At 36.1% G+C, this 23,412-nt stretch overlaps 2 protein-coding genes and 1 pseudogene across 8 annotated transcripts; 2 read left to right on the top strand and 1 right to left on the bottom strand.

Moving 5' to 3' along the window:
- The first annotated feature begins 6,386 nt into the window (after positions 1 to 6,386).
- On the top strand, positions 6,387 to 8,437 carry LOC116214129 (annotated as a pseudogene).
- Positions 8,438 to 12,146: 3,709 nt separating this feature from the next.
- Positions 12,147 to 16,734, bottom strand: LOC116214128 (pentatricopeptide repeat-containing protein At1g62914, mitochondrial-like). Of its 5 annotated transcripts, XM_031549442.1 has the most exons (9): positions 16,593 to 16,734; positions 16,157 to 16,209; positions 15,966 to 16,057; positions 14,662 to 15,830; positions 14,151 to 14,412; positions 13,514 to 13,600; positions 13,150 to 13,218; positions 13,013 to 13,064; positions 12,147 to 12,871 (listed from the first exon to the last, which is right to left on the bottom strand). In XM_031549442.1, the coding sequence occupies exons 4-5, from the start codon at positions 15,800 to 15,802 to the stop codon at positions 14,162 to 14,164; spliced, it is 1,392 nt and encodes a 463-aa protein (XP_031405302.1). In that variant the 5' UTR covers positions 15,803 to 15,830; positions 15,966 to 16,057; positions 16,157 to 16,209; positions 16,593 to 16,734; the 3' UTR covers positions 12,147 to 12,871; positions 13,013 to 13,064; positions 13,150 to 13,218; positions 13,514 to 13,600; positions 14,151 to 14,161. The 5 variants fall into 5 exon arrangements, with proteins under 5 accessions (XP_031405302.1, XP_031405298.1, XP_031405301.1 ...); XM_031549438.1 differs by having other exon boundaries at positions 14,151 to 15,830; XM_031549441.1 differs by having other exon boundaries at positions 12,147 to 12,496; positions 14,151 to 15,830.
- A 132-nt stretch (positions 16,735 to 16,866) lies between these two features.
- LOC116214131 (histidinol dehydrogenase, chloroplastic) lies at positions 16,867 to 23,412 on the top strand. 3 transcript variants are annotated; one of them, XM_031549445.1, is made up of 15 exons: positions 16,867 to 17,195; positions 17,341 to 17,473; positions 18,297 to 18,409; positions 18,515 to 18,567; positions 18,670 to 18,742; positions 18,910 to 19,011; positions 19,134 to 19,235; positions 19,359 to 19,430; positions 19,533 to 19,595; positions 19,672 to 19,713; positions 20,348 to 20,407; positions 20,521 to 20,631; positions 21,433 to 21,603; positions 22,017 to 22,107; positions 22,909 to 23,412. In XM_031549445.1, the coding sequence occupies exons 2-15, from the start codon at positions 17,347 to 17,349 to the stop codon at positions 23,190 to 23,192; spliced, it is 1,464 nt and encodes a 487-aa protein (XP_031405305.1). In that variant the 5' UTR covers positions 16,867 to 17,195; positions 17,341 to 17,346; the 3' UTR covers positions 23,193 to 23,412. The 3 variants fall into 3 exon arrangements, with proteins under 3 accessions (XP_031405305.1, XP_031405306.1, XP_031405307.1); XM_031549446.1 differs by having other exon boundaries at positions 17,054 to 17,195; positions 17,355 to 17,473; XM_031549447.1 differs by having other exon boundaries at positions 17,128 to 17,271; positions 17,355 to 17,473.

The following is a 23,412-nucleotide window of genomic DNA, read 5'->3' as shown; positions in this document are numbered from 1 at the left end:
ATTAAAGAGATAACAATAGTATAGAAAAACAACTAAATCCTAATTTAGTGGAAAGACCCTATGAAGACCCTATGAATAAAGTTAAATAAAATAAAGGAAAGTTTGATGAAAGTTAAAAAAAAAAAGAATAAATAAGGACCAATGAAAGAACGAGATATTCTAATTCCAATTTATGAAGTTGTCCATGAAGAAGAAAATACGTTATGATCCTCATAGAAAACGAGGAAATGTATATTATAAATTAAGATTGTTTTATTCGAAAAATTAAATGAGTTTGGTGGAAGATGATTTTTCTTTTATCAAAGAGCATGATTTTGATATACTAAGCAAGGTTTTCGTACTTTAAATTGAGATCACACGATCTAAGATCGGTATTTAATTTGGAAAGTGAAACAATTAGAAATTATGTAATAGGAAATTGAAAATAACTTTTAAGTCAAAGAAAGAAGCAAGTGCCGATTTTAATGTTAAATAATTACGTTTGGAAATCAAATAATTGAAAAAGATAATATTTTCTCTATGATTATTATCATAAATAAAACCTACTGATGAATCACCAAATTTAATTCGATTGATGCAATGACAACTATATAAGTAATCTAAGATTATTGTAATTTCAAAAAAATTTAGAAAAATAAATTTATTTTTATTGACCTGTCTATTGGATAGATATTATATATAGAAAGTTGCACATATATCACAACATTTAATTTATAAAAATTATGGGTCAATTTTTAATTTATATAAATTTCAAATCAAATCAAATCATATTTCATTCCGTTACCGAACGACACCTTAAGATGTCCCTACTTTGTCATCATAAGAAAACTTTAAGAAAAGTATAGGCTGTATAGTATTCATTAAAATTTGTATTATGAATAATTACGAATTAAGAGCATTAAATATACATAATATATATGATACGGAGAAAAGTTTCGGAAGAAAAGCCCAAAAAATATTTTATGGATTATAATGATGAAATATACGACCCTAATACAAAATGTAAAATTTCTCTTCCAAAATATAGAGAATAACTAATATCAATTTCTAAAATAAAATAATTTCTTAAACTAAAATGAGTTGATGTATTATTACCTTTAAAAAAAAGACTAATAAAGAATCCTACAACATATTGAATTAGTTATCGCGTTTCATATCTACAAAAACTAAAAAGGGAAATATAAGAAAAAAAATAATAATAAAAATAATGATGATGGCGACGACGATGATGAGTAATATGAATTCTTCTAATTAAAGTAAGAAAAAAGAAAATAAACTATTAAAAATTTCGACATATGCAAATTCAAAATATTACTGAATAAACTTTATAAGAACATTGGATTTATATATATATATATATATATATGATAAAAAATAAAAAACTTAAGGGAAAGCCGCATATATAGTTAATCAAAGAGAGATAACTCACACTCAATAAAATTAAATCTAACATTGAAATTAATCACCCAAAAGAAATGTAATATTGAAATTCCATAGCAATGTAGATATTTAGAATAAAACATACATATATTAGTATATTCTTATGTAATTTATTATAATTTGCTATCATGCTATGTAAGATTCACCAATGTTAGAAAATATACTAAATATAAAATATACTATAATTAAATGTATTGAGAAATAATACTGATAGATGACGTGTCTTTGCGGGAGCCTGTATTAATTTTGTGACGTGACTGTACGAGAAAGCAGCATTTGAGGAGGTTACTTAAAAGACTAATAAAAGAGTTAATTTTTATATGTTTAAATTACAACAATGCTAAATCCTCCTAAAAATTATACCTAATAACCCTCTTAATACCACATATTATAAACAATCACTGGATCTTAATTTTGCTAGTAGTATTTTTGGAGTAGGAGAATATTACAAGAGACATATAATTATAGATTATAGAGTATGCTAAAGATAAGTTTTACAAAAAAAAAAAATCCATCATAGTGGCAAATAGTTCACTATTTATATGTTCGCGTTCCATTTTTTTTTATATGTGAATGAGGTGAATTAAAGAGGGATAAAATGTATATTGTTTTGAAATAATATGTACAAGTACAAAATTGAAGCTTACCAGCCATATATACAATAAATATAATATAATAGCTAGAATTTCAATAATAATAGTAATTATTAGCTCTATATGTAAATGAAATAAATATGAAGTATGACTAGTATTTCATGATTTAAGAAGTTTTTAATAATAATTTTACAACTATTTTATGTATTACACAAATGTTGTTTTCGCATAGGAAAGAAAATATTATTTCCAAGCTCTATATATAACTTATAAAGCATTTTATTTAAACCTGTAAGGCAGTGGATTTGAAGGATTGGAAATCAATCATTACAAGATATTGCTATTATATAATTGAAGTAGACGTTGCATGAATGACTTATATATCTCAATTAACATTAGATATCATTAGTTAATAGTTTTACATATATATAAATATTCACATTTATACAAAAATTGATAGAGTAAAAAGAATCATATAGATGAGAAATATGCAATCACGAGATTAAAAATCAAAACCGTGCACTGTGTGGGCCACTGAGCTAGCACTACATTGGTCGAAAGATCAAAATTTACATAAGAATTCACATTACATTGGCCAAAAGTAGGGGTATAAATGAGCTGAGCCCGAATATACTAGGCTCGAGCTTGGCTCGTTTATTAGTATAAAGATCAAAGTCGAACCGTGAGCCTATTAATGAAGCAAATTCAATGAAGCAACAACTGGTACCATAAAGAAGCTACCATAAACTTGAGAGCCTTGACCAATTTGAAAGATCATTTGATGTAGTTGAAATAATTGAATTTTGGGTTCGTGAGCTCGTTCGCGCGAGCTTGGGCTCGGCTCGTTGTATTTAGTGAAGGCTCGGCTTTGCAAGTATAACCTCACTACACCAGCATAGCTCGACTCAAATAAGACTCGTGAGCTTGAGCTCGAGCTCGCGTGGACTTGGTGGATTGAGCATGGATTTGGATTGGACTACCGTAATAACTCATAATATATATATATATATATATATATATATATGTTAGTCGTGAAGCCCGTGCGCTGCACATGATAATTTCACTAATTTGAAAAAAAAATATAAGTAAAAATTAAAAAGAAATATTGCTTGGAGAATCAAAAGTGAAACAAAATAGTAAAATAAACAAATAATATTCGCGTTTTGTGGTAGAAGAATTTACTTTTTGAGAGCTTGTGTATGTGTAGCAATACCTTTCGAGAGATGAAACTCACATCACTAATCTTGAAAAAGAATATGAAAAAAGCAAAAAATTAAAGAAAAATAAAAGAATGAAACATTTTGATAAAAATAAGAGAAAAATCAATGCATAAATTTAATCAACTTACTTGCATTTAGAGAGACATAGTTTTGAGAGCTCGCGTCTAGTTTTAACGTATTCTTTGAGAAAAATAAAGCAAAAAATTAGAGAAAAATAAAATAATGAAAAATTTTGATAAAAATGAAAGAAAAATCAATGCATAAATTTAATCAATTCACTTGCATCTAGAAAGATATAGTTTCGAGAGCTCGCGTCTAGTTATAGATGTATTCTTTGAGAGCTAAATATGTTCTTATTTATGTATGTGATAATTCATATTTATAACTATCATACAAAATAAGATAAAATATAATCTGATTTGTTTTCTTTTTTTTTTCGGAGAACAAATATGATTTGTTTTTTGAAAAGAAAATACTATTTATATATATATATAAATATTATCTAATATACTTTTAAAAATATATATGCTAAAAAACATAAAATTCATAAGTACTTTTTCTTACTATATATTCTAAAGGTTGTCCACATAACTATATATTAACATATTTTATATTATGTATGAATATATACTAATATATACTTATTTTGATGTTAACATTTATTTATGTTATTTTGAAAAAAAATTGAAATTATTAAATAATAACATATAATAAAATCTTCTTATTTTTTTTCAAATACATTATGTTATATACATTATAAAAATTAAAGAAATCAAGAAATTGGATTTCTAATGAGATATCTTTAAAAAAATATTTTTTTATTAAAAATAATTCCAAAAATAAAAAATTTCGAAAAAACTAGATAATTTCATATATATATTTATAAAATATTATCTAATCTATTTTTAAAAAATAGATATCTACAAAACAATATAATTCATATATACTTTTTCTTATTTTATATACTAAAAGTTGTCTACATAACCATATATTAATATATCTATATTATGTATGAATATATAATAATTTATAAATATTTTTATATTAATATTTATGTTATGAAATATATACTTTTTATTTTAAAAAATTCAAGATCATTAAATAATATAAAGATTATAAAAATTAAAAAATCAAGAAAACATATTTTATGATGGGATATCTTTTAAAAAATATTTTTTAATTAAAAATAATTTCGAAAATTAAAACAATTTAAAAAACCTAGAAAGTTCCGTTTAGAAAATTCATATTGCAATCAATGGAGATCACTGTATTATCCAAAAGATTTTATAGTATTTTCTATTTTATTAAATGAAATATTATTTCAGAAGATTTTGTTGCTAATTTTATAATTGAGTATAATTTAAATTTTGTAAAGCACAAAAAGTAAAAAAAATATATTGTTTTTCAAAAACAGAGCATGCTAAGGCAATTTGCGATAAAATATTAATTCTCATATTAAAAAATTCAAGATTATGAAATAATATATAAATTATAAAAATTAAAGAAATGAAGAAATCAAATTTTATGATGAGATTTCTTTTAAAAATATATTTTTATTAAAAGTAATTACGAAAATTAAAAAAAATTAAAAATCTAGAAAGTCCATTTAGAAAATTCATATTGTCTTTAATTAGATATTACTATAGTATCCAAAAGATTTTATAGTATTTTTCGATCCTTTTAAATGGAATATTATTTGAGAAAAGGTCAAATGTGGTCCTCAACCTTTAACTCTTTTTCTATCTTAGTCCTAAACCTTTTCTTTGCCGGATTTCGTCCTCAATCTTTTTCCGTCCATTTTCCCTAACATGTATATTCGTCAAACGAGAGTACGCTACGTGCGCGACAAATCACTGCTACTCTAAACCGGTTGTTATATAGCAAATCCAATTCTTTTTTTAATCAGACTCGTAAACCGGACTAAAATATTTTCGGTTTTTTTAGAATTCTAGCCATCTATCGGCGCGTGAGACGATGAAAGAGAAGCGATGGTTGGAATCCTAAAAAAAGGGAAATATCTTAGTCCGATTTACGGATTTGATTAAAAAAAGAATCGGATTTGCTCTATAATAACCGGTTTAGAATAGCAGTGATCTGTTGCGCACGTGGAGCATTCTCATTTGATGAATATACATGTCAGGGAAAATGGACGAAATTTTGGACGGAAGGACTGAACTCATACTGCGCGAAAAAGATTGAGAACGAAATCCAACCAAAGAAAAGGTTTATGACTAAAATAAAAAAAGAGCTAAAGGTTGAGGACCACATTTGACCTTTTCCCATATCATTTCAAAAGATTTTGTTGTTAATTTTATAATCGGAGATAATTCAAAAATTTTAAAACTCAAAAAATCAAAAAAAATTTATTGAGAAACTGAGGCCCTATTTGGTTTTAAGATATTATTTTAGAATCACAATTCTAACTTAACTCTACCCACTACAAAACAAAATAACTCATACAAAGTCAAAGAGTGTGCCTCATTTATACCACTTTTTTCCACAACAAAACGACATAACTCATACAAAGTCCAAGGGTGGATTTCATTTATATCACTCTTTTTCAAAATCAAAATCTGATTTTAAAATCCTACTATAAAACCAAACGCAACCTGAGCATTCTCAGGTAATCTGGCCTGGCCCACCTTCTATGTTGCTTATATATATATATATATATATATATAAACAAATAAAAACTTATTTGGGCTCGCAAGTTTTACGAACCGAATACCATTGAGCTCGACTCGGCTCATTTAATTGGCGAGTTAAAGTTGAGCTGGGCTTGAATTTTATAAGAGCGAGCAAAATTCAAGCTTTCATCGAGTCGAGGTCGAAGTTTGTGAATGTCTCAGCTCATTTATACCCCTAGCCGAAAGTTCACTAATAATATATTTGCTTTAAATTATTTCTGTAACTAAAATAATATTAGTAGAAACTTGGGGGGCAAATAGTCTGAAAAAAAACAAAGTATTGGAGGGTAATGTTTCAAATTCAATAAAAGTTTAGGGAGTGAAATGATAATTTAGGCATCATTTGGCAAATAAATAATTTTTTTAACTCAACTGCGTTTTAACTTCACTTATATTTAATTTATCATCACGATTATTATTATTTCTTCTTCATTTTCTTCAATTTTTATAATTTCTTGTTCATTTTCTTCCTCAGCTCACGATTCCCAGTCCTGACATTTCCCCCTCTCTATCTCTGTCTCTGTCTCTCTCTGCGACCTGCGGAAGATGGCGCTGAGGCTGAAAAGAAGTCTCCCCTTCCTTCCTTCCGTTACTTCTCCATGGCTTCTTCATCTTCATCTTCTTCAACAGCCGGTAAGCCACCTTCTCTTCCATTGCAAACTTAATCTTCTCCATTTGTCTCTCTGTTGTCACGATTTCAGCACTAAAACTGCGATTTCTGAGGCGAATAAGGCTGAGTTGTTCTTGGATGAAGTGAGGTACAGTTGCAAGCACGTTGGATTTAGAAACCTCGACGAAACATTGTCTTGTTTTGAAGGGATGATCACAATCCGGCCCTTGCCTTCACCCGCTGATTTCAACCTGCTATTTGGGGTCATTTGCCGGATGGGGCATCACGCTGCCGCTATTGGTTTAATCAAAACGGTGAATGTTGCCGGTGTTAACTATAACCTTCATAGTTTCAGTATTTGGATGAACTGCCTATGTCGTCTGAAAAGGGTGGATCTTGGTTTTGCTGTCATGGGCAGTATGCTCAAACTCGGCTTTAAACCAAACGTGGTGACCTTGACCACTCTGGTCAATGGACTATGCATTATGGGAAAACTTTCCAGAGCTGTGGAGTTAGTTGATGTTATGGAAGAGAGAGGTTTGAGCCCAATGCAGTCACATATGGAGCGATAATTAAGGGCTTAGTTAGGACAGGCAAGACGTCTCTGGCCCTTGGATTGCTCAAGAAGTGGGAGGGCAGAAGAAGCTGCAGGGTGGGTGTTGCTACATACAACACTGTACTCGACTATCTATGCAAGGAAGGACGGTTGATGGAGGCTTTGAAGCTCTTCCATAGGATGATTGATCAGGGTGTTCCGCCCAATGTTATCACATATAACACCTTGATTCATGCTAGGTGCTTTGAAAGACAATGGGAAGAGGTTGAATTGCTCTTAAACGAAATGACTCAAAGGGGCATCACCCCAGATGTTCAAACCTTCGGCACAATACTAGATGCATTTTGTAAGGATGGGATGCTTTTTGAAGTAGAGTCCATTCTTGATGCTATGATTCGAAGAGATATTGAGCCTACGGTTGTCACGTACAATTCTCTGATTGCTGGATACTCTCTCCAAAATAGAATGGATGATGCTGAGAACGCACTTCGTTTGATGGTTGAAAGAGGTTGTTCCCCCGATGTTGTTACTTATAACACACTGTTAGATGGATGTTGCAAGGGGAAAAGCATGGACGAGGCAGTGATTGTGTATCGTGAAATGCTTCACAAGGGTTTGGCTCCAGACGTCGTGACATATAACGTTCTTATTGGTGGCTTCTGTCATATCAATAACTTCTGTGCTGCTGAGGAGCTTTTCAAGGAGATGCAAGATACTGGTCATTGTCCAAACCTTCAAACGCATGCTATCCTCTTGTATGGATATTGTAAACACAATCATCTCAATAGGGCAATGGCATTGTTCCGACAACTGAAAGAGCAAGGGGTCAGTCCCGACATTGTAATCTATAATATCCTCCTACACGGCATGTGCAATAATGGGAAACTTGAAGATGCCAAGAGATTCTTTAGAACCTTGCTCGGAAAAGGGTGTCAACCCAACGTGGTGACGTTTAGCACTCTCATAAACGGATTATGTAAGGAAGGCCATGTATACGAGGCCCATGAGTTGCTCCAAGAAATGAGAGACAGCGGATGTGCTCCAAATTCTGTTTCTTATAACATTCTAATTAGGGCTTCTCTTAAGAACAATGAAGAGTTAGCTGCTCTAGAGCTTATCCGAAAAATGCCTGATAGTGGCTTTGCTGTAGATTCCTCGACAATTGAATTGCTCTGAAATTCGTAAACTCCTTGCTCTACTTTATTGTTTTTTGCGGAAACCAATGGGATTTTTTTGATGTATTTTTATTTAATTATATTATCAATATCTATCGACAAACATGAGACAGGCTTGTCACATTTTCTTGTTTGTTGATGAAAAGTGTTAAGATAGTTCTTTGTCAAGTCTCTCGGAATATATCATAGGCTGCCGTAGCTGTTATTGAGTACCATATGTTGAATGAACAAATATAAATATGCTAGATTGGTCTAGGATATCATTACGATATGTTATCATTCATCTGTTATGAATAAACTGATATAAAAGCTATATAAAATTTCTCTGTCTACCAGCTGCGCGGCTAGATGGCTCTCGAAAACCCGTGGGCAGCTTCAGTTGAGTTCCGACTCGGATTCCTCAAGTGTACGTACAGAAATAGAAATCAATTACCATCTCCTCTGTCACTTCTCCCAATTAACTCGAAGCTGGATCCCGCTGCCAAAAGATTCAGAAGCCAAAATATGAACCACCATTAACTTCTCTGTAGAAACTTACGGAATGTTATACGATCAGAAAGAGGTACTCAAAAAGGAACACGATATATGGGATTTCTAAGGCCAAAGGCTACATAAATCCAGCAGGTGTTCGTCAGCTTTTATTTCACTTGAGCGAACCCGAAAGCAAGTCTCCACGCAGACCGAAAAGGTCTGGTTTGACGGGTCTTCTACCCACTACAGCAAACCTGCATAAATGATCACTTTTGCAGGAGAATGCAGCGAATCATGATCTAGCAGTCACAAGCTGATCGAGAGCCAAGCAATAGTTAAGGAAAAACATGTAGAGGTAAGCAGACCGTAACAACAGCAAGCGTCGCAATTGTTGGAGATGTGCAAACCATATGTAAACTATCTGTTTAAGGCATCAACCTAATGGAACCGAAAGGAAAGATATCTTAGGGAGTTCACCACTAAGGACAATACATACGTAGATCAGATAAAGGATTAGAAGAAGGCCTTGCTCTCGTAAAACACGCAGGCAGGACCCATTGCTCTTCGAGGCATGCTGCAGCTTCTCTTTAAGCTTGAGCTCTTTCCAAGGCTGTTTTTCTCACGCTCTGTCCATAGGTTGGCTTTAATATCTTTGCCAAAGACTTGCTGAACAGCTGCATACTCTTCTTGTACATTTCCAATACTATATCCCGTTGCTGAACTGAATTCTGCTCAGCCTCGGGACTGAACCGCATTCTGCTCCGGCTCGAGATCTACAGTAATAACAGACTTCACAATTACACTGCTAGAGACACCAAATGAGGTTTTACTATCCCTGGTCTGATCCTTCTAGGCTACATTCGAAGATCTAGGCTTATGCTCACTGCTGCAGCTGGAGTTTCTGAGAGGACTGAGAGCTTGCAGGAACCAAGGGAGAGGAAACCGTTAGGCTATGTCCAATTCATGTCTCTGATTTGAGTTTTTGATCCGAGCCCCACACTGCATGTAAAAGACGGAGACAAACTCCATAAAAAGAGAAACCGTTCCAATCATAATCTTTGATTTGGAATCTCTGATGGGAGCGGGACCCACATACATATTTATATTTATTTAATAAATGTAACTCAAAATTATTAAAATTAATTAATTAATAATAATATTAATTACTAATTAATAAATCATAATATTAATTTAATAAATAAACAAAAGATAAACAAAATAAAAAAAAAAGAACAATTGCTACCGCATGGGGCCGGAACTGCCACGCAACAGCAACTGTAGGGGTCTCTCAAACGAGAGAGGCGTCTCTCAGCTGGGGCTTCTCTCCCCCACGTCTCTGATGGTGCCCCATGGCATCAGAGATGCAAAGGAGAAACCCCATAGTCTTAAGGATTGATTGTCCCACTTTGGAAATATATAAGGAAATAATTGTGTTTATATGAGATTGTATACTACAACTTATTAGCTTGAGTTTTTTAATTGAAAAAGATCTCAATCACTCATAAGCTCAGTAAAAAATTTATATAGTATTATAAAAGTTATGTTTCCGCAGGCTCATGTGAGCTAACAAACACGCCGGGCTTAATCCTGTGAGTAGCGTGCACCTGAGCCAGGCTCAGATGGTTTGTTGATTTGAAAGCAGCCTTTGCAAGCTACAAGTTGCATGAAATTTGCCCTAAACTACAAATATTTTCCATGCAAGGCGTGAGGCTTTCACCTTTTTCTATTTAAAACAAGGCATTCATGTCTAATCCAGGTAAAATGCGGAATGCTATTTTGAAGTTGAACCTGAATCAACCCACCCTTTTACTGGACTGGCCCACATTTGAGTGGGCCCGCCCACGCTAAACAAATCCCCTGGGACCAGGGACGGAGCCAGAAAATGATCTCAGGGACAGGGCTAAAGTCGAGGTATATATGAAAGTATACTAATTTGTCCATATCTAATTGAAACCAAGAGAAAAATTAAAATAAATGTGTATAAATTAATTACACAAAGATTAAGGAGAAAACTCGAATGAGAAAGAGTTTACCTATTGCTTGTCGTTGCTCTAAATGTTATGCTCAATTTGATTTCTTCATCGTAATTTTCTTGTCTTCTAGAGTTTTGCTTTTGAGAATTAGATCCTTTCAACTAAAGTGAACATGGTTTTGGTATTCTTAATATTCCGTAAATTTGATTCCTAAATATTTAAAAATTATAAGAAAATATTACATTAAAATTACTACATTTTTTTAGCCACTAAATTCAAGTTTATTGCCGATAAATATTTGAGAAAATATTCCATTATTGCAATATGATTATTTATTATTCCTCTTTGAAATTTCTAAAATATATAATCTTATAGTTCCTATTAAGAGAGGTAATTTAACTAGATTTGCAAGAAAATCTCCACGGTCTTTCATTCTTTTGCTGCATATGACTCTTAGGTGGGGTTTTTTTTTTTTGGAGGGATGGTTGCCCCCACGGGCCACCCACCCCCGCACCCCCACTCGATTGAGGTCGCCAGCGGGTTCTGACCATAACCCGCTGGCAACCTCAAGCTGTGGGGGAGTGGCCGGCCAAGGGCCCCACCCTTTTCCAATCAAAGATTTTTTTTTTAAAAAAATATTTTTACTAGTCTCTAATCCTAATATGATAGTTCAATATTTAATTGAATGAAAAAAAACTCTGCAGGAAAATGTAATCAATAGATATACTTCTACGATATCATTATGCAACAAATATATGGATTTTTGGAAATCTGATTTTAAATTTCCTGAAACCCACAGATTACCATGTTTGACTGCAACCGATTACTGGTAATCTAGATGGTTATGATAACCCGCTGGCAACCTCAAGCTGTGGGGTAGTGGCCGGCCAAGGGCCCCACCCTTTTCCAATCAAAGCTTTTTTTTAAAAAAAAAATATTTTTACTAGTCTCTAATCCTAATATGATAGTTCAATATTTAATTGAATGAAAAAAAACTCTGCAGGAAAATGTAATCAATAGATATACTTCTACGATATCATTATGCAACAAATATATGGATTTCTGGAAATCTGATTTTAAATTTCCTGAAACCCACAGATTACCATGTTTGACTGCAACCGATTACTGGTAATCTAGATGGTTATGATAATCCACTTTGCCAATCAACTTTTCTAGCTAGGGTCCCTCTCTAGATTACCAGCAAGATTATTAGTAATGTGTAAACACTATCATGGTAATGAACACTACCGGAAATTTTAAAAGTGAAAAGCTATCGCAGTGGGAATCTAAATTACCAGTAATCTTAAATAGAAATGCACCAATCGCACCTAAATGTTACACCAAATAGATTCTTCCCCTTATAATAGTATAGATAGATACAGTCGTATATATAATTGCAATTTGTCATGATGACAATTTTGTACTCGTTCGAAGGAAAATTATGCTTCACTGGCAGAAGTAAGTAACTGTTCTTACACCGAAAATCATCTGACCGACCAACACTCTTCCACGACATTACACCAGCTAACAAAAGTTATATTCCGGCTCTACCAATGAAGACAAAGTACTAAATCTCCCTTCAAGGTATTGTACGAACCAATATGCATGCACTACAAAACATAGAAAACTGCAGCATGCCAAATTTGATTCCTGGAAATGCTGCCTACGGTTACTTATCTGTGAAGCTCCTTCTCAAACCAGGTTTCTTCAAATTCAAGCAATTGTCTGTTGCTTCGGTCGAGCAGCTCCTGGGCTTGCTTTGTTTCCGTCTCTGGTGATTTCCAGAACATGGAGAAGATTAATGCCACTCAGGCAACTCACTCTTTGCTATATGAAAATCGATGACTTGCATTTGGAAGCGTGAAAGAAGTAAAGAGACAATGTTTTGATTTATATCTGCGCTTCCAAACCAGTCAGTGTACAATTTTCCTCTCATAAACCAAGACAATCTATTTTAACTTTCAAGAGGTAACCCACCCCCACCCCAACACGCACACAAATCAAGCAATCTGGCCAATCTTCTTAGTAAGATGATCAGGTGTACAAACTGAAGATCTGTAAGACCGATTGGGAGCTTCCAAACTTTACGTTCCCAGAGATAGAAAAGTTACAATAGAGGTCATTGCAGGAGAGATGATTCTCCGATCTGGCAAAATCAGGTACTCATTACCTCCAATAATATCATTCACAAAAGAATGCAGATGACATGAAATGAATATGTTTTTCTTTCAAAGCTGATGATAAGAAGCATAACTTCCCCAGAGACCGAATAAGATCAGGAAGTTACCTGCCGTTTTGACCCTCCTCTTAAATTCATGTCGAACAACATCATTATCAGCCTGGACAGTAAGGCATGGAAACCCAAGGTTGAGTACATAACATGCTGGAAACTTGTGTGAAATGACCAACGCCCAGACACTGTACCTGAAGGCCAGCAATACTTTTTAGCGCAGCTTTTTTGCCTCCCTCTGCGACCCCAAGTGTTGTCAAACTCTGCAGAAAAACAAGAAAGGCTTAATCAACCCAGCGAAGTTACAGGGAAACTAGTAAATTAGGTGGAAAGAGTTGGTTTGTAAGACCCTTTTTTTTTTTTTTTGGATAAGTAAAATTTATGTTTGGCGTACACCCATCTGCCAATGTCATGAAAGCAAAACTGTAAATGTCAGCGGCCTAAGCTCCCACTCCCCAATTACATTAGGAACTTAAATTATAACTCAAGACAGGACCAAAAGATATAACTGCTCTTATGAAGAATTATGCAGCCAACAAGAAACTGAGTTCATATTACCTTGATCTTTGATCCTGCAGGCATCATAGTCCGTAATTCGATTTAGACTGTAGTGTTGACAGTCTGTGCCGGGCACTAGTCTTTCTCCTACAATAAATTCAGCAGAAGAAAATATAACTTCATATAGCCTTAATATTCATAACGTCACTAATACCCTGGTGTGTACAAGTTTCCGGTTTCTGGTACAATAGTTGTTTGGGTAACCAACCAAAAAAAAAGAAAAAGAAAAAGAGAAACTAGATATTCTCATATCCCTTTCGACTTACATGTTGTGCATTATCCACTCTACCATATAACCTTGCTTCCTCAGATAAAGAATAAAGAATTTGCTATACTTTGCCATGCTACTTGATAGATTTAAGCATTCAAAGCAATTGATCAAACCAATGACTTGCCACGCCCTGCTCTAAACCCAAGAACTCAAGATACATGGTTATATTTCTACTTCGGAGAAATTATTAAGAAAAGTAAAACAAGCAAGCCTCCAGCTTTTTCCTTCCCAACCAAGAAAATCTTCACCTTGCAATTAATGTCATCATCTAAAGATTCCCCAATAAATGGATCAAACATTTATGATAGATTAAGCAAAACACTGAATTTTGAGGCATTATAGGTAACTATGTCATGTGCGCAATACCTTTTATGGAATTATTGTGAGCATGCCAGTTTCTCAATGTTGGACAAACCATTTTGGAGGATATTGTAGATCACGTCATTGGGCTCCAACTTATGGTCTTTCATATGCTGAAATAGCATCATTGCACTATCCATTTGTTTTGCTTTACATAAGCCATTCAACATTACTGCATAGGCTTGAAGGTCCGGTTGTTTCGCAGCAGCTTGCATCTCGTAAAATAACTGCTCTGCAACATGAGAGTTTCCAATTTGGTAGAAGCCACCTATTAGAGTGGTGTATGTCACAACATTAGGAATCAACCCTTTGCCAAGCATTTCTCGAAATAGGAATGATGCTTTATCCACTTGTTTAGCCTTGCAATAACCGTTGATCAATATACTATAAGTAAACACATCAGGAGAGCACCTCCTTTCAATCATCAAGTCGAATAATATGGCAGCATTATCCATGAAACCCTGACGACAATAGCCATCCATCAATGCATTATAGGTAACTACATCTGGCTCTATACCTTTGTGAGCCATCATCTTGAAAATATGTTCTGCTTTAGGAAGCAGCCCCTCCTTACAATGTGCATCCACCAAAATATTGTATGTATTAACATTTGGAAGTACTCCCCTCTGCACCATCTCATGCAATAGTCTTTGGACCTCGCACCATTGACCCACATTGCAAAGACCCTGAACTAAAGCAGTGTAAGTAACAACATTAGGTTGTATGCCCTCTCTCAGCATTTGCTTCAGCAAAGTGTCAGCTTCTCTCCACTGACCTAGCTGGCATGCACAGTGGACCAAGGAGCTATAAATCAGTAGATCTGATTGGAAACCCTTAGCAGCCATCTTATATGACAAAGCAACTGCCTCTTTCCACAGGCCTGAGCAGCATAGGCCATGAATCAAAGAGCTGTAAGTGAACATGTCGGGTGGAATACCTTTGTCGGTCATTCTGCTGAAGAGGCTGAGACCCTCCATTAACCGTCCCTCCTTGCAAAGTCCATCAATTACGGTGTTGTAGGTCACTGTACTCAACCTGCCGTTTACACACTCCCACTCAGTGATCAGTCCGACCGCCAAATCAGTCTTGCCTGTCCTCACTAGACCTTTTATAATTACTCCATATGTAACTGCATTGGGTTCATATCCCATCTTCACCATCTCATCGACTAGTACCACTGCTTTCGAAATCTTACCCTCAATGCAGAGCCCATGGATCAACGTGGTCATAGTCACCAGATCAGGTTGAAACCCAAGTTTAATGAGCTTACCCAGAGCACAAAACGCGAGACCAACATTCTTGAGATGGCAAAGGCAATTTATTAGGATACTCCAAACAGAGATATGGCCAGTAAGCCCTAACACATCCATGCGTTCTATCAAACTAATCACCTCGGAGTAGTATCTCATCCTCAACAGCACCCCTAGCAGACGAGAGAACTCAAAAACATGAGGCAGAGGCTGCAGCTGAGTCATCCTATCGAAGCAAGACAAGGCATCACCGACGGTTCTGAGAGCAGCAACTTCGTCTCTGACAACTCTAGAAGTAGTACGAGTGTGCATACTGCCAAGGCGAAGCAAAGGAGGAGCTGAGGCCAAGAACAGTAGAAGAGGGGTAAAGGATACTTTCAAAGGGAAAGATCGACAAGTATGCCACATCAAACACTTGTCTTGCTACTGCATTTGCCTGCACAAGAGAAAAACATAAGAGATTAACTCTTCAAAGATGTCAAGATGGCAACGAAAACAACAAATTAAGACAAAAAAACATATATCCCCCTAATAGCTGTAGAACCATAAATGAGCATAACAGAAACATTACAATGAACTAGCCGTGCAAAGCAACTTTGAGTCTCAAACATCAGACACATTCACATCTTTTTTGGTACAACTTTGTCAAACTTTGCAGCGTACCTAAATAAGAACACAAATCATAATACAGGTTAGAGACAAACACGAAGACATCAATTTCATTTTATATCTTTACATGCATCAAAGGGAGAAGAAACTAACTTTTGAGCTGCAGCATTGCCTCCTGTGTAAGCATCATCAACAATCGGCTTAACCTACGTGTGGATACACTGCAATTCAGCAAATGCCTGATTCTAATATGAAATACCCCTATGCTACCGAATCATTTCAGCTATAGAAATTTGCAACAAGCCATTTTTATCTATCATAGACTATTCTTCAATCAGAAAAGAAGCTAAAAGAATGCAACGAAAGAAAAAAGAAACAGAGTAACTTGCACCAGCACGGAAGCAATTCGATTGGCGATATCTAGTGCTCGGCGAAGTGGGTAATCATAGGAGGTTTTTTTTTTGGCGGAAAACTGATAGTATGGATGGTAGGCAGGGCTAAACTTCTCAGTTTCAACAGAACTTATTAGTAACCGGACGAAACCAAGAATTGAGTATGATTGTATGTGCTATAGCATTTGCTAGTATACCTCGACGAACCCGATTATCGCAATTGCTCAGGGTACCCCTTTTAGCTTCTGGAAGATATTTCTTAGTTCAATCAAGATCCCTCTTACAGACGGCCTATGGTCGGAAGGAGGCGGTTGAGGCGGCCGTACCGAGGCCGGTTTCACAACCGTGGCAGGCAGCGGAGGGATATGGCAAGTTTGCTGCTTTCTTTTGCTCTGCCGCTTTGCCTCTTCAAATTTATCTACTTCAGCTGGGGAAAGACGGACATCGGCGAGGGCGAGGGTGCAGAAGAAGGGGAAGAACTTCCGCCAACCGAGAACAACGGCAGCAGAAGCAGAGCTTCACACCCACCACCAGACGGAGCAGAGCTGAGCTGAGCTGAACCCTTTGACGGACAACAAAGCCCAATTTGGAACATTTATTTCGCAAAAGCCTTGTCTTGTCTTGTTTTGTCTGACGGCCCATTTCTAAACCCTTACTATCAAATTCTCCTGTTCTTCGTCTTCTTCTTCCCTGCTGCTGCTGGTGGTGGTTTCATAGCTTCTGCTTCGTCGGGCGATCGCTCTGCCATTGCCCAGCTGCTGGAAAGTAAGATAACTTGAGGGAGCCCGGCGTCAGCTCCGGTACGGCCTCCTCGACAGACTCATTCCCTTCTCCTAGACTTAGTACTCTGTGGAGCAATGCTTTATTCTCTATACAGTATGTCAACGTTTATCACTTTCTGCATTTTTTTTTTGGCCCCTTTTCTTTGGGTCATTCTGATTGAAGGCGGTGATGGACAGTCAGCTACTCAGCTTTAATCGGAGCGCCATTTTGATCTCCAAACCCCACCGGTTTCCGAAATCCCGATTACTCGCCTCACCCTGCAGTAGATATTGCCAATCCAGTCGCTTCATTGCTGGTACGAATTATTGGCCTTCCTTGTTCTCGTTCAGTGCATTGTAGTTTTATTAGCTTCTTCGGTGATTGAAGCCAACAAGCCTGGAAGGATGAAATGCAAATTGAAAATCGTAGCTGCTTTTAGTCAATTTTAGATTAAGATGGGGACAAGTATGAAACTTTTTTATGCTAAATGGATGAATTATATGCTCAAATGGCACTATGCGCTGAAAGGAAATTGAGAAAGTACAATTTTGGATGGAAAGGGAAATTAAGAGGGAGTGAGGGGATCGGTGAGAGCGAGAAGATGTGGGAATTGCATAGTTTTTTGTTACATATTTTATGGCTGTGTCTTTCGCCAAGTGGTTCTTATTTTTTGGGAAAGTGAAGGTGAGATCGAAGAGTGTTCTTCCTTTATTATGGAAAATGATATATAGTTGCAATGATTTGAAATTCAAATTTGGGGGAACGACTTGGAACGTACACCTTAGAAAAAAGAGCTACATATCAAGGGAATTGATTGGGCGCATTGGTTTTTCAGGGGGGGGGGGGGACCCAAGGATAGATGGATAATTTGAACTTTGGTTGGGGTGGCACGGAATGAATAGGAGTTTAATATCTTGAGTTTGAGCGGGTGAGAAGTACAGAATTTCATCACAGCTAGTATATAAGTCGACATGGTGATAGAAATTAAAATATTTCGGGGTAGATTGTCCCTGTTTTCCCCTTGCTCCATCTAAATATTGGCCGAAATGGAGTATGGGTTGTATGATGTTCGCCTTTTGAGTCTCGAAGAAGTATTCTCAGGCTTTGTATAACAGCATAGATAAATGGACGGTATGCAGGATCAAGAGTAAAGTGTGCAATGAAGTCTTACAGGCTGTCAGAACTCACTCATGCTGAGGCCAACAGCCTCAAGGCCCGGCCTCGTATTGATTTCTCTTCAATCTTTGGTCTGGTGAGTTTTAACCTCACGTACTTATTGATACATGTACTATTTCATAAAAAGGAATATCTTCGTATTAAAATCACACATTGCTAACATTGGCGTATCTATGAGTAGGTTAATCCAATTGTTGATGATGTTCACAGTAGAGGCGATGCTGCAGTTAAAGAGTTAGTTTCTTCTTCCTAGTTGCATCTCCAATGCCAGTATTTCAATGAAGTTAAAGTCTTCGTGGCTGTCCTTGATTTGTATTATGATTGTTTCTTATCTAGCTACACTGCGAAGTTTGACAAAGTTGAGCTGGAAAAGATAGTTGTGAATGTGTCTGATCTTCCAGACCCAGAGGTGCCTTTGCAGAGCTAATTCATTTTAAAGTTTCGGCAGTGCTCGTTTATTGTTTTTCTGGTTATTAAGGGGACATGAATTGTGTCATAGCTTTTGGTTTTCTTTTGCAATGGTGACCATACTTTATGAATTGATATATATATATATATTGGTTTGTTCTTGTGCAGCTAGATACAGTAGTAAGAGAAGCATTTGATGTGGCATATGACAATATATATGCCTTCCATTTGGCTCAAAAGTCACCGGAGAAAAGCACTGAAAACATGAAAGTAAGAGAAGATAGGTTCGCCTTTCTCTCTACTGCTTATGATATCTCATTTCGGCATATCTTATTCCCATACTTTTTGGATGATAAATTCATGCTTGTTCATGGACTTTCCAAATGTATCAGGGTGTTAAATGTAAAAGGGTGGCAAGGAGCATTGGTTCAGTAGGTCTTTATGTTCCCGGTGGGACAGCTGTTTTACCCTCAACAGCTTTGATGCTTGCAGTTGTAAGTTGATCATAGCCACTAGATACAGGAGCTTTTGCTGATTTAACAAATTGTAATATATATTCATTTGCTAATGTATAGGTAAACAGATTTGATTGACTTTTAGTTTATTCTGTGCACCAGCCTGCACAGATTGCTGGATGCAAAACGGTTGTTCTTGCAACTCCCCCAGGTCGTGATGGAAGCATATGCAAGGTTTTTCTTTATCATTCACGAGCCAGGTTTTCCTTCACTTCGTGGTGTTTCTCTTAAACCGCCATACCTGACTAATTTCTATGTTTCCAATTTATCATTTAGGAGGTGCTTTACTGTGCCAAAAAAGCTGGTGTTACCCACATCCTGAGAGCCGGGGGAGCTCAGGTCTATTCTTCTACCTCAGATTGCCAATTTCTCATATTTGGGCACTTGTTTACTAACAATTTCTTTGATTGTTCAGGCCGTGGCAGCTATGGCTTGGGGAACTGAATCTTGCCCAAAGGTGCTCATTTGGCTTTTAGGCGTGGACATTGGTCCAACGAAATTATAAAGAGTTGACATTCTTTTGTTTTGGACATCTTTTGTTCTTTGAAACATGTGTTTGAAATGACTGAATTCCGAATCAAATTTCTCTCATGTTTAGTAGAAATGTTGGTTTCTCATCCAAATTGACGGTCTAAACTTGCTAGTGTGGCCAGAGTTTGTAAAGCTGCTCTGTTAGCTATATGAGGACACACTTTAGTAGATGATAACTGTTGTCCTTGCCCCTCTCCCTGTGGCTGTATCTCCTCACTTTTTGTGGTCCCTCTAAGAAATAGTTTAAGCTCAATCTAAATATGAAAATGGGCCTTTTTCTAAAGCAGAGAGAACACAATATCGGTATACTTTTCACTTTTTTTCTTTCCGGAGAAATGAAGTCTGGACACTCATTCAATATGTAATGCCAGACTATGAGATTGGTGGTTTACCATTTTTTTGTTAAGAATTAAATTAAACAATGTTAACTCCTTTTTCTTTAATGAATGATACGTAATTATTTGCTTGCACTAGAATATATCTAATTTCTTCAGTTGAAATATGTGTTATGGTGAATAATAGGTTTCATTCTTGGGACTAATCATCTCAGTGCATTACAGGTTGAGAAGATTCTTGGCCCCGGAAATCAGTACGTAACAGCTGCAAAAATGATTCTCCAGGTGTAATGTTTTTTTAACTTTTTCTGGCTGACTCTATTGCTGATCTTTGTCCAGTTGTATATCCTGATTATATAGCTGATTGCATGTCTTTCAACTTTTGGTCATATAATCAGAATAGTGAAGCCATGGTTTCGATTGACATGCCTGCGGGTCCTTCAGAAGTTCTGGTCATTGCAGACAAGCATGCGAGCCCTGTGCACATAGCTGCTGACCTACTTTCACAGGTACTTGCTTGTATTCATGTATCTGAAATCAGATGATTGAATTTTGTAGTATTTGGGTCTTGATATGCTAAACTCTTTCATTTGCCATGTATAAATAGTATTGCATCCTATTCGTCTTTGTTTTTGATCTCATCACCAGTCTCACAAGGAATGTGAGATTCTTAGTTGGTCCGGCTTCTGTGCACCTTTCTTGTTATTTCTTCCCTCCCCTTTTTTTCACTTTGTCTTTGCCTTATTTACAGACAAAATTAGAAATTTTGGAAGTTCAAATTATATGGAATATTTTAAAACTCATAGCGTGGATTCACTAGTATCTTTCTGATTAAACTCCTTAATTAGAAGAATGAAAAGAGCTTTCACAATACCGCCAAACTGCTTTTCAGGAGAACATGTCACATCTGAACAAGAATATCGGCTATATGTTGTTTACTTTAACTGGTTAGCGCATGCTAGACTATAGAATATAATCAGAAAACCCGTGAGGTTGATGTGAAATTTGAACTGTATAGAAAGATGCAATCAAATTTGACCCTTTTCAGGAAGATTAGAAAAACCTTCAAACCTTTTAGAATTTGACTTTACTCATGATCTTTGACTATTCACAATATGTTTTTCCTTTTTTCGGTTTTTTTATTACTTTAAACTAGTTTGTGCAATCTTATATGTTTAATCTAGAACCTCTTAGCCTCTTTAAGGGGAGAAATTTCGAGTGAGAGTACCCTTCTGACCTTGTTAAGAGCATTCATATAACCTTGAATTTCCATTAGCTGATTCCTTAGTTATCTTATTGATATCTCTCAGGCAGAACATGGCCCTGATAGTCAGGTTGTTCTTGTAATAGCTGGAGATGGTGTGGATATAAAAGCTATTGAGGAAGAGATTAGCAAGCAGTGCCAGAGTCTTCCGAGAGGAGAATTTGCTTTGAAAGCCCTTAGTCACAGTTTCACTGTTTTCGCCCGTGATATGGTTGAGGTTTGTCTTTTCATTTCCTTTTGACTATCTACCATCTTCAGTATTTATCGACCAATTGTTAAGTATTTATCCACCGTATGTGGATGCAGTCTAGGACTAAATCGTAGAATTCTGCTTCTGTGGCATTTGTCTTTTCACTTTTTACCCTTTACAGTAGAGCTTTTGGCTTTTACGACTAAATCTCCCTTTCAAAGCAATGTGAGAGGATGGAGGTGAAACCTTTTTCTTCAAAAAAAAAGAAAAAGAGAAGGTTTTTTGGTCCAGCAGAAGCTTTGTATCAGAAACCAGTGCAAATGTATATTGTGGAAGTCTTTGGCTTCTTCTTTTTATTTTCCTTTTTCCTTTTTTGTGTGTTCAATACTTTTTTTCATCGTATAGCACTGACAAAGAGAAACTAATTTTTTTTCTTTCAGGCAGTTTCATTTTCGAACTTATATGCTCCTGAGCATTTGATAGTAAATGTGAAGGATGCTGAAAAGTGGGAGTGCTTCATTGAGAATGCTGGTATGACGTTAATTGTGTATTTACTGGTTATCTCCTGCAAGTTGGAGTGAATTTGTTATTGTTGTCACCTTTATTATGGTTAGTTCGTGCAAAGATATATATGTGCAGTTTCAAGTTAGGTTCGAGGATTTTTCCTTATTTAGTCCCTTTGAATTTCAAGTTTGAGATGCTGACAGTTGTCTGTTTGGAGATTGTGGTTTAGAATCTTTAGACTACTCTAGCACTTTTGAGTCAAACGCCTAGGATTACTCGAGCGCCCTTATGTTGAAATCTAGAACCTTTTCTTTTGGAAGAGGCATATGCATGGCATTGAGATCATGTACTGCTCGCAGCGAATTCCGATTTGCCTAAGCAGCTGTTGTTTGCACAATCTTGTTGTTGGATCTACCAAATGACCTGGGAATTGAATTATTTTCTTATTTAAGGTCTCGGTACTGCAGTTGTATCCAAATATGTAGCGGTTCTGAAAATTTTATCAGACATGCAGCTACCCCTCTTGGTTGTCTAATTATTAGGAAAACTGGATATGCAAATAAACTCATTTAACCTGGAAGATTCATGCCAATTTCTCAGTGGATTGGCTTGTCTTGCTTCGAAGCAGCTTCCATGATTTTATTAGATACAAGTTTTTTCAGGCGATCCTTGTCTGATTTACAAGAACCCAGTTGAGTGCATGAATTGATAAGTATTGGTTTGATCTGCGCTCCGATCTTGAAAACTATGCCAACATAACTGTGGGATGTGAGCAAGATTGGGTCCCCGAAGGTCGTAGATTTTATAACTTCTCCATTTGTTCTGCAGGTTCTGTGTTTTTAGGGCCATGGACGCCAGAAAGTGTGGGAGATTATGCGAGTGGGACAAACCACGTCCTCCCTACATATGGGTACGCACGAATGTATGGTGGGGTCTCGCTCGACTCGTTCCAGAAGTACATGACCGTACAGTCTCTGACAGAGGAAGGGCTGAGAAACCTGGGGCCACATGTGGCTGTCATGGCAGAAGTTGAGGGCCTCGATGCCCACAAGCGAGCAGTCACCCTCCGGCTTCAGGATATCGAAGCAAAGCAGGCTCAGAACACACAATGATGTAGCGGAATCAGAATGTTCGAAATCTCTCCCCTTACCTGGGATTTTCTACGACTCTCTAAGTGATTATATTGAAGCTTCTGTGTTGTATAATCGATCGCATGTAAAAGCTTTTCCATTGTGACTGTTGTTGGCAAGAACTTCCCCCCAATGTACCGTTTTATTTCCTATTTTAATCTTCTTATTCAACTTCCTAATAGTAAAATTTCATTATTTACTA

Source organism: Punica granatum, chromosome 7 (genome assembly GCF_007655135.1).
Source record: "Punica granatum isolate Tunisia-2019 chromosome 7, ASM765513v2, whole genome shotgun sequence".
Lineage (NCBI taxonomy): Eukaryota > Viridiplantae > Streptophyta > Magnoliopsida > Myrtales > Lythraceae > Punica > Punica granatum.
The sequence above is the reverse complement of the archived record's forward strand: the minus strand, read 5'-3'. Positions and strand labels throughout refer to the sequence as shown.